Source organism: Leptinotarsa decemlineata, unplaced genomic scaffold, assembly GCF_025532065.1.
Source record: "Leptinotarsa decemlineata unplaced genomic scaffold, Ldec_3_MD MMD2_tig00026354_RagTag_RagTag, whole genome shotgun sequence".
NCBI lineage: Eukaryota > Metazoa > Arthropoda > Insecta > Coleoptera > Chrysomelidae > Leptinotarsa > Leptinotarsa decemlineata.
Window position 1 is genome coordinate 2,422,865 of NW_027412702.1, and position 17,145 is coordinate 2,440,009.

At 32.6% G+C, this 17,145-nt stretch overlaps 1 protein-coding gene across 1 annotated transcript; it reads right to left on the reverse strand.

Annotated features, from left to right (window-relative positions):
• Nucleotides 1-757: 757 nt before the first annotated feature.
• LOC141486434 (spermidine synthase-like) lies at nucleotides 758-6,569 on the reverse strand. Its single transcript, XM_074184391.1, has 4 exons — nucleotides 6,383-6,569; nucleotides 4,483-4,681; nucleotides 3,152-3,386; nucleotides 758-1,123 (listed from the first exon to the last, which is right to left on the reverse strand). The coding sequence occupies exons 1-4, from the start codon at nucleotides 6,511-6,513 to the stop codon at nucleotides 825-827; spliced, it is 864 nt and encodes a 287-aa protein (XP_074040492.1). The 5' UTR covers nucleotides 6,514-6,569; the 3' UTR covers nucleotides 758-824.
• Nucleotides 6,570-17,145: the final 10,576 nt, after the last annotated feature.

Below are 17,145 nucleotides of genomic sequence, written 5' to 3' on the forward strand. Positions count from 1 at the left end.
AGTACTCGTCTCTTAGAACAGTTTAGAGGGGCTGACCTCGTCAAAAAACAACGAGAAGGTTTGCTCTGCAAACTCATTTTCCTCATATTGCATTTGAAGTTTATCGAAAACAGCAACAACGGTTACACGAAGATTATCAAGACTTTTGAGTTTAAATTCGATTGTGTTTCCGAGGATACCAATATCGAATCAATTAATCATCGACTTTATGTTAATTTTATACACTACCTTGCACTGACAAGTGGCCAAACAGCCCGAAACCGGTCTGCAGTGTTCCAATAATTGAAAATCTATTGCGGCATATGCAGGAATAACTTCAGTGAAGAATCCTGCACTGACACCTATCGGTCAGCCCATTAACCTACAGTGTAGCTAGTTGAGACTGGCCTGTACGAATTGTTCCTTCAGATGATTTGATTTATAGCCAATATCCAAGTATGCCCAGTGCCTATATGTGAAAATGTGTCTTTCCTTATACGAGGAATTGGGCAAATTCCGAATATGCCGTTGGTTACCTCGTTCACAGGCAGATGGGGCGATGACAAACCTCTTGTTTGTTGTCCGCGGACAACAAACAACTATTACCCATAAGTTGGATAAATCATTATCTCGATTTTCATTCAAATGCAGTTAGTTTTGTGAGCAAATTTAGTAATTGGCTCTTACCAAATGGTTATTATCAAAAAGTTTTTTGATTCCAGGAAAGTAAAACCCCAAAAATTACGGGAAAAACATTCAGGCAATATAAACTTCGAAATGTTTTACTCAATTTTTATTTCACATTTTCAACTCAAAATAACACAAAAGAAAAAACTTGTTATTTGCTAGCTCAAATGTTTTCTGACGAAGTTTGGTAAAACAAAAGAAGCCGAATGAATTTCATCGTTATAGTACCTCAATTCTAACTCTTCAACTTGTTTTTCGGTGAACCTGAAAACGGGTTTTTTCAAATTTAGTGATTTGTTGAGAGTAGCAACCATATATCCGATTTGTCCATCAGGGTAGCTGGGAACACTAGACGTAGCATAGTTAACAATTGGAAAATGCTTTTTGCAGTTTTCCATTGTTTGCTTCACCTGGGGAAAGTCTGACCATACAGTGCCAGCCTGGCAACTGATAACACCTGCAAAAGAAAAACTTCATGAGAAATATCATTCAGAAAGCTGAACATCTAATAGGAAAGGGGAAAAATGTATGATATATACGTTATTATTAGAATAAACATTTTTTATTGATCTATTCAACTATCGATAACAATAGATAAGAAAAGTCAGTTGAAAAAATTGAAATTGAAAAACAAATACTAAAATGTATTTAATCATATGAATTGAAGTTTTCATAATAATTTGAAACCAGGGTAATTATGGGAATGGTGACAAAAAGTATCATATTGATTCAAATTTTGAAATTTATATTACAGCTTCGTACGAAATCGTATGCCCAAAAAATTTCTTGGCCTTGAACGTCTCTACAGACTGAAAATAATTTTCTTTTATAATCTTTAGATGCAGAAATATTGAAGAAAACCAATATGGTGGGCAAATTGTTGTTCGAACATTGTTCCGATTTTTGAAAAATATGGTCTAGATCTAGATAACGTTAGAATAAAGAGAAATTACAATAAAACTGGAAGTATAATTACGGAGTAGACACAAGCGATGATATGATATGTTGAACAGTGGTTATTAATATTATGGTCAGTGGAAACAAAAACGTCGTAATGGTGAAAATACAGCATTATTAGTCACGATTCACTGGCGTTTGAGGCAATTGCGGTACTGATCACTTCAATAGAAGTTTTGCTAACCATTTTTTGAGTGATGTGAGGTTATCAACTTTTCCATGTTTTTATCTTGCTTTTGAGAAGCGGCTTTGGCAATTCCAGCGACATAATTCTGCCAAGACATATTGGTGTGCATTTTAACCCACAACAAACTTATCAAAGCAGAAAGAGGAATTGTCTGACCTGACATAATTATATCCGATTCGAAGACATTTATTTTTTAGGAGAAAACCGATGCCTGGGTTTTTGTTGCATTGAATTGAACGTGGTTACTTTCACTTCAATTCGAAATAACTTCCAGATTCTCATTAAGATATGCAACCTCCTGTTGCCGGTGAAGATGTGCATCCGCCACCGATGTCCTGGAATCCAAATGGAATGACAAAACAAGTGTGCTGTTGTCAGCAAAGCAATATATTGGATTCTCGTTTTTTTCTCAATAAGTCATTTATATACAATAGAAACAAGGTTGGCGACAATATAGATCCCTGGGGAACACCAGCATTGATGGTAAAAGTATTCGAGAGATACTCCGTCGACGGCCACTTGCAGGGAACGTTCTTTTAGGAATCTGAAGAGCCATACACAAAAATTATCCATAGCTTCGAAGTTTGGCCAGCAAACCCCCATGCCACACACGGTCAAAGGCCTATCCAGCGCTACAGCTCTTACCTATCCATGTTTCTTGATTGCGTTATTCCAAATGGGTGACATACGATAGAAAGTCGCTTGTTGATCTTTGTTTCCGATGATTGCTAAAGATGTTGAAGCCTTCCAAATATTTAAGGATATGTTGGTTTACGGCTTTCTACATGATTTTTGATATCATTATTAGCGAAGCGTCTGGTCTATAGTTATTTGAAAGATTTTTCTTGCATTTATTGACAATAGAGACTGAACGCGAGCAATCTTCCAACCAGAAAAAAACCCTTTCTTGTAAGACAGGTTGAAAAGTCTACAAAACACTGGTGCGAGTTCATTTGCGAACTTTTCAAGTACGTTGACGGGCACTCCATCAGGGCCAGACACCTTGATGATATTGAGCTGTTTCAGAAAAGTAATTTCCGGCATTGTGAATTCTAGAGCGGGACGCAAATTCTTCAGCTAGTAGATTTGCTTTTTCAATGGCTGTTGTTGCAATTGAACCATGCGCTTGTGTCAGTGTGGATTTTGTAAAGTTTTTATTAACAGCTTTAACTACCGACCAAAAGGATCTAGACCCGTTGGGATTGGCAAGCAGTTTATTTATTTATTTCGAGTACTATACTCAAATATTCATATTGCAGAATTCATTGAAAATTGAAAAAAAATAATTTCCAATCAAGATGATACATTCGTTATCGTCTGCAAAAACTCATGCATACATACCATTTGGTTTTAGAGCGTTTTTCAGGAGACCATAATAATTTTCTGTAAAGAGGTTAACAGCCGGTCCAATAGGATCTGAGGAATCTGTTATAATGACATCAAATTCTCCTACATGATTTTTCATGTATTCAAAACCATCACATATGTTCAAGGTGAGTTTTGGAGAATCGAAACCTTTAGCCATGAAAGGTAAAAGTTGTTTGCTTGCGATGACAACTTTCTCATCAATCTCCACCTGAAATAAATATACTTGTTGTAATATACAAAATTAAATACAACAGAGTAGGCTTGACTAGATATGTTAGGTACAAAATAAATAACAGACATGTATTCAGTTCAACAGTTGTGTCTTGATATGAAAAGCATGTTTTGTATTCAAATAAAGGGCAACACAAAACATTTTTTGAATACTCCGGTTTTCAAATGTGAGTACTCTATATAGTATTGGTTGCATATTCCAAATCCTTCTTGAACGCTAAACGAAAAAACCCTTCTTACGCTAAGTTTGCATCTGTCTTTAAAATACTCCTGAGTGTTTTTCAAGATCAGCCCACTGACGCTGAAAACAGGAAACGAATTGACTGGACTCAACTGAGACATTAACATCGAATTGAACATTGTTTTTCGCTTCCTGCAGTTTTTATTTAGGTACATTCAACTAGAAGAAACGAATGTATATCTGTTGCCAGATGACTGATAACAGATATAAATCCTAATTCGTAAATCAAAATATTTAATCAAAAAGACATCAAGACATACCATGTCATCTGTCGAGGTTGTGGAGGACAAAAAATAGCACCATGTATTATTGAATTTGTAATTCTGTCTTATAATCCCAATCACCACAAACCTTGCTTGTGGTACGGACAAGATTGGTCATAACTTTATTGCTTCAAATTTGAAATGAGGAAATTACAATTTGTACAAAAGTTTCATGACAGTCCACTTTCAACGTCGGCGATGAAAGCACCTCGAAGGAAGCTAACTGAGCGTGCTAGCGAAAAATATGTTTTCCTGTTCGCGTTCCAGCTGTCGCCCTTCTACGGAAACTTGTGCGAGCTAAGGATTAGCGGGGTCTTACTGTTTAACTTGTGGCTCCTAGCAAGGGTTGGGCGATAAGCAGTGAAAATCGATCGTCTGACCGTGGGGCTTTAACCACCATTTCACATGGTGGTTAACTGAATGAGTGGGGTGAACCACTCACGCCAACCCAATCGGTTATCGATTAGAAAAAAAAAAAGAAAAATGTGTATTGCTGCGACAGTGGGATCTGACATTTTATCATTCAGAGACGTCGACGAAATTACTCTACCACTCGCTGTGTTTTTTACCTGAACAACTTCCTCCACCATGGGATGTTTCACTACCTCACGAGCGACACCACCATCTCCACCTCCAACAATCAATACTTTTCGTGGATTAGGATGTGAACATAGGGCTAAGAATGTTAACATTTCTTGGTATGAAAATTCATCTTTTTGGGTACACTGAATGATGCCATCCAACACCAGAACGGTTCCATTATTTTTCCTGCAAGCAAAAAAAACTGAAATAGATGCGAAACATTTTTTTTTCACAATATCAGTGAAACAATATTTCTTAGGTAAAGTGTAGTTTAGGTAAATAGGAGAAGGTTAAGTTCAATTCAAAAACACAGTAAAATAAAAAACTTGAATATTCCACAGATTTTCAGTATTTCCAAAATGATTATTAATTATTCACTAAAAAGATTCCTGAAGCTTCAAGTAATTTAGTTAACGTGGGTAGCATATTTGACAGTTTTGATAAAGAATCTACAAATATTGGAACACCAGAAAATAGGATCAGTAAATTTACACAATTTACGGAATTTACACTATATTCTAAAGTGAGTTCCTATCATCATATAATCTCTTGTGATTTATTAACTATTTGATTATGAATATTGACTTTTTGCAGCTGAAAAAATGATAGTTATTTATTATATCTACAAGACGATAAAGGAATACTTTATCGACACCTATACACTAACTTTCATAAGTCGATATATTTGTTTGGTTTTTGTAACGCACCGTACTCAGCCAATTCTTTTCCAAAATACTGAATAATGTTCTATCCGACTGTTGCATTTCTGCGGATATAATTCAAAATAAATTTGTGCTATTTTCATACTATTCCTATCAAATTTATAATTTGAGAATGAGTACATTTCGACTGAAGTATTCGTGCAAACTTATGATGTTTTATAGGTTTTGACAACTAGTACTTGTGATGCGCTGTTTGGAACCTTTGGTGTAGTAATGAATATTACTGGAGTTTTTCCCAACACCCAACCGTTATTTTAACACCTCGACACGTGTTTCGATCACCAAGTGATCATCTTCAAGAGGAAGATCGAACAGTTTGATCTTGGTTGTCGAAACAAGTGTTGAGGTGTTGAAATAACGGTTTGGTGTTATAAAAAAACTCCAGTAATATTCTGACAACTAGTGTTTATCAAAATTAAATTTTTCGATTCAGTCATGACCATCTCAGATGAAGTTATATGATGAAATTCGCCGATACTTGATGAAAATCCATAACTAACGTATTCAAAAAACACTTTATTGTGAGATTTTCACTAAACAGTTTGAGAAAAACGCTACACGTGTTTCGCCATACAATGGCTTTTTCGGGCGTGTCTTCACTAACTATACTCTGAATATGCTTAATTGAATATGTAGAATATAGTTAATAAAAACACGCCCAAAGAGGCCATTGAATGGCGAAACTCGTGTTACGGTTTTTCAAACTGTCTCACAATGAAGTGTTTTTTCAATACAGATGAAGTTTTTTTTTAATACCTGAGGATTCAGAAGAGCAAATCAAAAGAAATTATACATCAATGAAATTAGAAAGAAAAGCACTATTTTTCTTGCATGAGTATGATTGTCAGAAGACGAAACGTCGGATAGTGAATTTGGTGAAAAAATGTTAAAATAAAAGAGAAAAAGTGGGTCAAGAGAAAGTAATGAAGATGAGAGAGAGAGAGAAAAAGAGAGAGAGATATTTAGATTTTAAATTATATTCACCGAAAACAAATAGGCAAATAGTTACTGTCTCTGAATTTGCGCCTGAATGTATTTCTAGGTTTATTCAGAATCAAACTAATAGGTTTATGAATATCAACTATAAGTGAATTGTAAAGATATAATGAAGTACGAATAAAGTCTCAAAACTACTTGATTAACAGTAATTAAAATTTTAACTTACGATTCAAAGACGAGAACATCTTGATAAGCTGACTTAGCCTGGTATAGAACTTTTTCTACTTCCAACGAGAAAGATTGTCCCGGCCATAAATCAGCAATTTCACTGAACCAACCGTTTCTAATTTGATCCATGTTCCTGTCAGTCGAGAATAATCACTAACACTCTTCTTTTAGTTTCGTTCTCTTCGATCATCAAAGATATCTGTGCTTATTTTGAAGACGAGGTCATGAAGGGTCACGATAAGAAAAAGTAACATTTAGGGAGAATCATTCAATTTCAATCTTATCGATGTTTATTTACCTACTTCCGGGCATTTGTTTTCCACCCCAATTAAAAACGATGAATTGAAAATTCATTTCATCTAAAGAATCATCTGTTTATCTTTATTACAAACAATTAAACAAGTAGTTCATGAGAATTTTTTTTGTAATTTATCTCCATTTTATGACCTTTCCAGAAATTAATTTTGAAGTTAGTAAGTGAGTTGTTTTTCATGTAACGAAAGCTTCATTATTCCATTCATTATCAACTTTTAGTAACAATTACGATAACTTTGTTAGTTTCTTCGTAGAATTAAAATAAAATAAGTAAAAAAAATGTTTTATGTTGAATGTTTTTATTGAGAAAAAAGTAATAATGAAGTAGATAATTAACTGAAAACTAAAAAACAATTCGGAAGGTCCTAGGTAGCACTCATCACACCACTCTCGTCAACAATCTACGGTATTTTTCAGGTAAAAAAAATAATGAAATCTTTGGGCGTAGCGTTAGGAATCACACGTTAAAAGGTAAGACCTCGTTAATCCTTAGCTCGCACAAGTTTCGACTTCTGAGGGTTTTTTATTTTCATGTTCTCCGTAAATGCCAAAATGTGAATTGTTCGATATGTACTTCTTATAGAGTACCGGCTTCCATTATCAAATTATCAAAGAACCCTGAGAATCATTTCAAAATAGACAAACTTATATTTAAATAAAACGAAATTTATGGTTGTGTTACATCATAAATTGAAAAAACTACTTATGAATAAGATAAATGAGAGTACATATTAAAAAGGAAGCATTTAAAATGTTTCAAGGTGCAGAATGTGTATGTACAACTGAATTCAAATAAAATGCTTCAATAATAATTGAAAAAAATTTTCTTCTTCTCTATAATATCCTCAATATCAATAAACACTAGAATAATTAATTATACTGTATTACACTAATAATTATATCACGGCATTCTACGGTTTCATATTGAAACAGTAAATCGCTGCTCCACAATGAGGAATCATTTTGATATACTCATTCCAAACAATCACTCCTATGTTAAATCAATTGAAGTGGCAGAATGTATTACATCATGGGTTTCAATTAGCCACTAGGATTTCAGGTTTAGAAATTGTTGGAGTTTTCGTAAAAAATAGTTGTCACACGGGGAGTAGGTAAACAATTTGAATATTAACAATATTTTTGTATTGCTGTATTTATTTTCTCATTTATATATTATCAACCTTGCGGACCATCAAAAACTTGCCGCAACTGATAACTGCCAGGAAAATTTCACATAAGTTCAAAAATACAAAAGTTCATTTGTAATGAGCCAAGTTTCAATCGTAAAAACAATGTAAAATCTTCAACCTACAAGAATACGTTTTTCCGAAAAATGCAAAATTATTTATTCTAAATATATTCAGAACAATTTGCAGTTCCAATAGATAGATAATTTGTCGTGTGAATTGTGACGAGGTGTTTAAAAATTATTTTATAACTGATTTGAAAGGGTTATATTTTTAGGAGTGATTAATTTTTTGGGAAAGAAAGTTTTTGGCTTTCTACTACTCCATCTGATACAAAAAAATGGATGAGAGAATCTTCCAAAGAAAGGAAGGATTAATCAATTTAAAAATAAGTAACTCTATACATGGATGTGTAGATCATGCAAAGAAATAACTTTCAGACACAAACTGAAAGAAAGTCCTCCTGAAACAGCTACTTTCATATAAACATTGAATTACACGAAAGAAAAAATTCTTTCGAAACAATTACTTCTATATGAACACTGAATTATACAGAAGATACTTTTCTCTATTCAGTTTGTATATCGAACATTCGTAGAGGAATAAGAATCAGATATCATTCATTCAAAGTAGAACTCATGTGAATGATATCTGATTCTTATTCCTCCACGAATGTTCGATATACAAACTGAATGGAGAAAAGTATCTTCTGTATAATTCAGTGTTCATATAGAAGTATTTGTTTCGAAAGAATTTTTTCTTTCGTGTAATTCAATGTTTATATGAAAGTGGCTGTTTCAGGAGGACTTTCTTTCAGTTTGTATCTGAAAGTTATTTCTTTGCATAATCTACACATCCATGTATAGAGTTACTTATTTTTAAATTGATTAATACTTCCTTTCTTTGGAAGATTCTCTCATCTATTTTATAACCTTTCGAATTCAATTATGAGGTACTTCGTTTCAGAAGGGGTGGAAATAATTGAACTTCATTTCAGAAATAATAAATGTGGAAATTGAGTTGCCAAGGGAGCATCATAGGTATTCGCAGGTTTGTCATTTATGTAACCTAACATATCCAACCTAGCTTCAACTAGAAAAATTATTTCGAGAAAAATATCTGGTGGGAGTTGGGCTCTAACCACTTGCGACAATTCGCCGCTCACTGATGTTTATTAGCATAATTTTTTTCTAAATTGAAAAATAGGCCGGTCAAATTAGACTAAAAAATAAGAGTGAAGGTACATAAATTTACAACAAGCTGCAAATGCATGTAATTGTTCAAATCATAGTTAAAAATAAGAATTTAAAATACCGAATGATTGCGATGCCTGGAAAAAAATTGTTCGAGGTCAAAGGTCAAAAATCTCGAAAAAAATTGGTTTTTCGCGATTTTCAGGAAAACGGTAAGTTTTATCATAAAATAACCTCAAATAAAAATTGTAGATCATAAAATTATCTACAAAAAATGTATCGATATTTTTTTTTCTTAGAAACACCGTTTCTGAGATACGACATGTCAAAAAGTTGTAAAAGTTTTAATCGTCATTATATGCATAAGTATGCCACGTATAGGTATACATCTCTGAAGTTGTAATTTAAGTAAAAATATTTTTTTATTGGTATACATAAGTATAAATATAAGAATATCTGGTAGAATCCAGTCCCTTAATTTGTACGCTAGGGTAACCTTGAGCCAACATATGTCTCCCTGTTCAATTGTGTGCGTGTTAAAATGTTTGAAAAACAAGATTCAGTTCAATGTGCTGAAGTTTTCAAAAAAAGTAATTCGACTCAACAAGAAATTATCACCAACGGGATTCAGTTTCTTCTTTCTATGTACAAAGCTCCGAAAAAAACACCTGCTTAGATAAGTATCGATATGCATGTTTCGTAAAAAGCACTTAAAATAAGAAACAGGTGCAATTAGCTTGTCTTCCTCCAACCTCAGTTGCTGCTCATCAACATCTTTTCCGGGTATATTACCAAGTTCAAGTGTAGCTTGGTTATCAGCTAGACCCAAAAGACTGGGGTTGGAAGTTGGTCGACAATGCATTAGAACCTATTCAGACTTTACTCCCACCTGCGCCGGAAAAACTGCTGAACACTATTTTTTGCAATTGTAAAAAGGGATGCAGCGCTAAATGTGGTTGTAAAAAAGTTGGACTGTTGTGTTCTCTGGCATGTACACATTGTCAAGGCAAGTCATGTTCTAATGCTGAATCACCAATAGTGGAGGATTCATTTGATACCAACGAGGAAACATGCGATACATCACTCTTGACGCAGTTTACATACACCCAGGATGAAGAAGAAGAAGACCAAGAAGAAGAACAACAAGAAGAAGTATTTGAAGGTTATGACTCAGATGAATAAATTTTTACATTTTTTTAATTTCAATCGCTTTTATAATTTCCAACCCTTTCTAATGTATTTTATTATGCAAGTTTTCAATTTGACAGAATCACAACAAACATGTGGTATAGGCCTGCTGGGGAAACCACGTTAAAAAAACGCGCTAAGTACACTACCTTATATGTTTTGAACAATTACACGCGTTTGCAGCTTGTTGTAAATTTATGTACCTTCCAATGTCTAGATTGACCGGATTAAAACGGTTTTCACAAAGCTAGACTGTCCCGAAAAACCTTGGAAAATCTTTGCACTCACACCCCAAACAAATACATTGGATATACGCGGTCTTTAAGAAAAATAAGGTATTTGTCCCCTTTAAATATAGACTTGTGCCAGCGTTTTTTCCTATCCACGAAGCAGTTCTGATATGCACTTCCATAGGTCTCTTCAATCTTGGGAACTGAAATACAGAGCTTTTAGATTTTTTTTAGGTAGACTTTGAAACGCACACTTTGATCAAGTAGGGTTTGGATGATGCGGGGATAAAACAGAATGCAAATTTTCACTGGTAGCTGTCAAATTTTGATTTGAGCAGTAAAGAAGCTCTTTTCAAACACATTCGCAATTAAGTATTAGAATTATGAAGAATGGGATATGATAGTCTGTTTTATACAAACCGGGGAAAATGCAGAAGCAGCAAACAAGTTGTATCACGAGAGGTATCCAGAGAGAAAACAACCTTTTAGAGGCATTTTTGCAAGATTGCGATACAACATATTTATTCATTTATTCATTTATCCTGAATATATACAGACAGAGTCCAATTATATATACACAGTACCTAAACTACACTAAACCTAACACTATATAGATAAAAAGATACAATTGACAATAAAATTATTATAAATATAAAATCTCTATAATGAAATATATAAAATCATTGCAAATAGGAACGGAAATAGGAAAGGAAATAGAAACGGGCTTGTGTGTAAATAAATATATATATATATATATATATATATATATATATATATATATATATATATATATATATATATGTCATATCTGTAAAAATAAAAGAAACATGTAACATTAATTCATTCTTATTGAATAGAGAATAACAGAGATCTGAGATTGGTTGGGGTAATGTTTAAAATATCGATATCAGTGTTTTCAACTAATTTGTTTGTAGTTATCAAGGAGCAATCAACTGGAGAATTTACGTTGAAGTTATGAAATATGCAATCTCTTCGCCTCAGGTGTATATCTGGTATACTGAAATTGATGGAAGCGAGTACATCGGGAAGAAAAATGTTGTTTCGTAATAAATTGAATATGAATAATATTTAAAAATTTTCTCGGCGTTTTTTAAGGGTGCTTAAATTAAAATCTTCCATTTGTTTTACAAAGGATATCATAAAAGGGTATATTCCATATTTTTTTAGATACATTGACCTGAGATATCGTTTTTGTACCTTTTCCAGCATATCAGAATGCGTCAGCGTTTGGGGTGACCATATTACACACGCATATTCGAGTTTTGAACGAATGTAAGAATTAAAAAGTACTTTATAAGTCTTAATCATCCTGATTCATCCTGAGGATGAATCCAAGCCGTCTGAAACATTCCGCTTGCAGTCTTTCAATATGTTCATTGAAGTTGAAGTTTGAAGTAAATACCACACCTAGATCCTTGATTTCATTGACTCTCTCGATAGGAATATTATCAATGTTATAGAGTCTCTTAAAAGGGTTTCTTTTACTGGTAAAAGTTATTATTCTACATTTGGATACATTCAAAGCCAGGTCATTATCCTTACAGAAAGCAGATATGGAGATAATATCATTTTGTATGAAATCAGTATCTTCAAATGATTTGATGGATCTGTAAATTTTCAAGATCAGCGTATAACACAAATTTTGTATACCTAATATAATTAGATATATCGTTGACAAACATAACAAAGAGCAAAGGACCTAGTATTGAGCCCTGTGGTACACCCGAAGATGTTACGAAGGTATTTGATTTTCTATCGTTGAATTTCACAAAATTCTCGCGATTCGAAAGATACGACTTGAGTAAAGATGATAAGTTTTCTGAAAAAGAATATGCATGCAATTTCTTTATCAAGATATTGTGGTTGACCTTATCAAAAGCTTTTGCTAAGTCGGTATATATCGTGTCAACTTGAAATTCAATATTATTAACACACTAATGAGGATTAAATTTGTTATAGTTGATTTTTTTGGTACAAAATCATGTTGTTCGTTAATTATGACTGGAGACACATGATGATATATCCGATTATATAAAAAAACAAAGATTTTTGATGGCGATGGCAGAACTGTAATGGGCCTATAGTTACAAACTAAACTAGTGTTTCCTGATTTATGTATGGGTGTTATGCGACCAATTTTGAACTTGTCTGGGAATATCTTGTTTCTTATTGAGGCGTTGAATATTTTCTGTAGTGGTATTAAAAGACTGTCAGTATAGGCTTTAAAGAAATAAGCAGGAATACCATCAACACCTATAGCAGACCTAGGCTTCAATGTTTTAATGACTTCGGCTATTTCAGACTGAGTAATATTTGAAATGTTCAAATGATCTAAGTCATAACTCTGGTAATGCAGATCAGTTGGTGGTGGGGCACTATCAGTGTAAACAGACTTGAAGTAATCAGCAAATGCATTAGCGATATCGACTTCATTATCAAAATACTGATTTTCATAAGAAAATCTGTAGGCAATATTAGAGTTTTGTCGCTTATTTTTTATGTAGTTCCAGAAATTATTCGGATTATTATTGATGTCTTCTTCAATATTTGATAGGTAGTTAGAGTAATTTTCTTTTATAGCCAATTTAACATCTTTTCTCAACTCTTGGTATCTAAGTAAATAAGAAGAATTTTTTTTCGATTTTTTGAAATATTTGCTTTTCAATTTTATTTTCTCAATCAAATTTCTTGTATACCAGAGCGGATATTTGTTGTTATCGACTTTTTTCTTGACAGGTACGCATTGATCAAGAATGTCATATAGAATTTTATAAAACTGATCTACACACAGGTTAGGATTGTCTGCGGAAGTAATTTGAGACCAATCACAATTGCTCAATAATAGATATAACTTTATATAGTCTCCTTTTTTAAAATTATAGTTGCGAAGATTTTGATCCTTACCATTACTATTAAAAACAGGCTTAACAGTTAAATTACATATATTTCCAATGGGGGATGGTAATTATCCACGCTTACGAGGGGTGTCTGTGATTTTGTCACCTTTGCTTCTGTTACATTCGTCAATACCAGATCTAATGTGTTATTTGTGTAATTTGAAATGTCATTCAAAGAGTACAAATCATACCGGCTGACTATATCATGAATAATTTTAGCATTGGTTGACCCTTGATTAAGTGAATAAGATGCTCCATCAATTTCAGGAACGTTGAAATCACCTACAACAAACAGATTGCAAACTTGTAAGTCGTCATGTTGCTCTAAAAAATTTAAACATTTCTCATACACTGATAGGTTCGAACCAGATTTTATATAAATACAACATATCACGAGAAATGTTCCATTTATATTCAGCTTTGTACAAATAGATTGAAAGTCTACATTATCACTTTTCAGAGTCAATGTTGGTTTATATTTCTTTTTTACGCAGCACATTATGCCGCCTCCTCGTTTTACTCCAGCCTCTTCATAATTTCTATCTTCTATATTGATTGTGGTCAATTTGAAAAGAAATTGACAAATTTAGATGAATCACATAAAGATAAGGAGTTGGAAGAAATAGTCGTTTTTGGAGCTGTTGACAATAATCCCAAAACTTCAACGTGAAATTTGACAATATCAACAGGCCTACCAAGAACTAACGTTAGGAGGATTTTGAAAAAACATAAATTCAAGTCATACAGGACCAGAAGAGTTCATCAACTCAAACCAGGAGATTTTGAACTCCGCGTGGCATTTTGCCAGTGGTTCTGTGAAAGTTGTAACCAATTGCTTGATTTTTTGTTAAATTTTCTGATTGATTTGGCCGTTACTTGATGAAGATCCATAGTAATTTCAAAAACTACACCTCACGATTTGTTCTCCACAAACTTTATTTGAAAAAATATAATCACAACATGTTTCGCTAGCACAGTAGCTTTTTCAAGTGTATTACCTGAAGCTTCAGGTAATTTTTCGGGGGTAGTCTCAATTATGGTTACCTGTAGCATATAAATATTAAAGTAAGAATAATTTGAAGTATTCATACACCTGAAAAAGCTACTGGGCTAGCGAAACATTTTGTGATAATATTTTTTCAAATAAAAGCTACAGGTAATTTTTTGGAGGTAGTCTCAATTATGGTTACCTGTAACCTGTAGTATATAAATATTGAAGTAAGAATAATTTAAAGTATTCATACACTTGAAAAACCTACTGTGCTAGCGAAATTTTGTTAAATTGTATTTAGACAGACGAAGCTTGTGTGAGCAGTGCCGGCATTTTCAACGATTTTTCAACGATTGTGTGTAGGAAAAGCTGGTAGACATTTCGAACATCTTCTCTGAAGAAATATATTTTATTGTTTGTTCTTTTTCATTATTATTATTATTGTTGAAGTTTCACTTATTGGTGGTAAATATAGTATGAACTGTTATCTCTTTTAATTACTGCTGTGATAAGCTTTCTCAATATTTGATAGCTACTACTGATCAATTTCTTTCTGTTTTATCGCTGCGTCGCGTCGTCCAAAGTCTACTTGATCAAAGTGTGCGTTTCAAAGATTACATGAAAAACCTAAAAGCTCTTTATTTCAATGATCAATAACTATTGATATCTCATTTGAAAAAATAAGTTTTTTACACCATTGAATTATACGTAAATAAAAAAATAGTTTTCCATCAATAACTGTCAATATCTCAATCGAAAAAATAAGAGTTTTTTACACCATTGAATTCTACGTAAAAAAATTCTTCGAAAGTGTTTCCATAGAAACAATAAATTTTTGACAAAAAAATTACATCAACTATACGAAAATACACATTTTCGTTTTATCAGTCAAACCCTCCTAAATCTCCACATCATCGATGGCACCGTACAGAAGTAGAAGTAAACTTCTACTTCTATACGGTGTCGATAGTAAATACCTGAATCAAATTGGCCCTGATGTATTTCATCAGTTCGGACTTCCATTGTCTAATATAATATAAATTGATTTGAAATCCCTCAAAGAATCTGTAAAAAAATTAAAAAGATAAACATAGAAAATAACAATTGTATTGAACAAAAACTAAAGTTACAAAGAAATAACACCCAAACTAAACAACCAAAAAAATAAAAAATTGAAATATATTATCAAACAAAAAATGAAAAATTAAAATTAAAAGATTCCAAACCAAGTTACGTCACGCCGTTTCGATTGTTAGTATCCACAATCGTGAATTTCACTAGTTTGGACTTCCATTGTCCAATATATAAAATGATTTGAAATCTCTGAAACAACTAAAAAAGAAGAATAAAAAAATAAATAACTGTAAATAACAATTATATTAAGCAAAAAAACTGAAATGAAATAATAGTGAAATAAAATACAAGTAAAAATATCTTAACTTTTTTCTTTTTTATTTTTATCTTTATTTTGATTTTGTATTTCTTTAATTTTATTTTTTGTTCAATTGTTTTTATTTTGACTTGTATTTTATTTTACTACTATTTTATTTCAGTTTTTTTTTTCTTAATTTAATTGTTATTTATAGCTATTCATTTTTTAATTCTTCTTTTTGATATGTTTCAGGGATTTCAAATCATTTTATATATTAGAACTAGTCCGAACTAATGAAATTCATCATGAAACATTGTCAATAACCTTCAAACAAACATCCACAATCGTCTTCGGGTGATAACTGTTCTAATATTTTTTAATTTTTAGCTTGTATTAATATTTCAATGTCTTATTTTTTTGGTTGTTGCTTGTATGTGATTTCTCTGTAATTTCAGTTTTTGTTTAATAAAATTGTTATTTTTTGGTTGATCTTTTTAATTTTTTTACAGATTCTTTCAGGGATTTCAAATAATTTATATTATGTTAGACAATGGAAGTCCAAACTGATGAAATACACCATGAAACATTATCATCCACCTTCAAAGAAAAATTGGCACTGAATTTATATTGATTCTACAGAACCTTTCGAAAATTTACTTGTTTGATATGCGTTGATGCAAAAGCTGAATGACTATGTGTGAATTTATTGCCAATAATGCCTTCATTTTCAAAGTAAAGAGTTTCAAGGCAGGGACACATATACGCGGTGGAGTACGCGGTGGCGTTCAGACGTAACATGTACAATCAAATATGCCGTTGCACATTTGTCGTAACATGTCTACGGCCAGAGCGGTACGGCAGCGTTCTAATGCGCGGTGGCGGTGAAACATGGGCTGTTGAGTTCGACCGCTATTGAAACGCGTACCGCTCGCAAAAATGTCTATAATTGAAGAAAGTGTCACTGAAAAAATTATAGAACATGTAAAGAAATGCAGGGTGTTATATGATTTATCTCATCCTCATTACAAAAATATTCGGATTAAGAATAAAGCATGGGACGAAATGGCGAAAAGTTTAAATGTTGAAGGCATGGATGGTAAGTATGAAAATATTAGTGTTATTGTGTATTGGTAGTTTATTATGTTATGTCAATATAACTCATTGTTTAGTAACATTAAACACTACAAGCTATTGAAATAATCAACAAATTGATCACGTAAATAAAAAGCATAATTAGTTGCTCTTCGTCTGTCAGCTGGCAAATTATTTAATCCCTGCACTGGTCTTGGATCATATTCAGTTAGATGATGAAAATGTTCGTCTACATTCTTTGATCGTAGAAAATTGTGGAGAACACAAGTAGCTTT

Excerpts from the sequence above, each read along its gene's own strand:
- LOC141486434 (XM_074184391.1), bottom strand. The coding sequence starts at position 6,513 with ATGGATCAAATTAGAAACGGTTGGTTCAGTGAAATTGCTGATTTATGG. Across the intron at positions 4,682-6,382 it reads GATGTTCTCGTCTTTGAATC|GAAAAATAATGGAACCGTTC; the intron begins GTAAGTTAAAAT and ends TTTTGCTTGCAG. Across the intron at positions 1,124-3,151 it reads AAACGCTCTAAAACCAAATG|GTGTTATCAGTTGCCAGGCT; the intron begins GTATGTATGCAT and ends TTTCTTTTGCAG.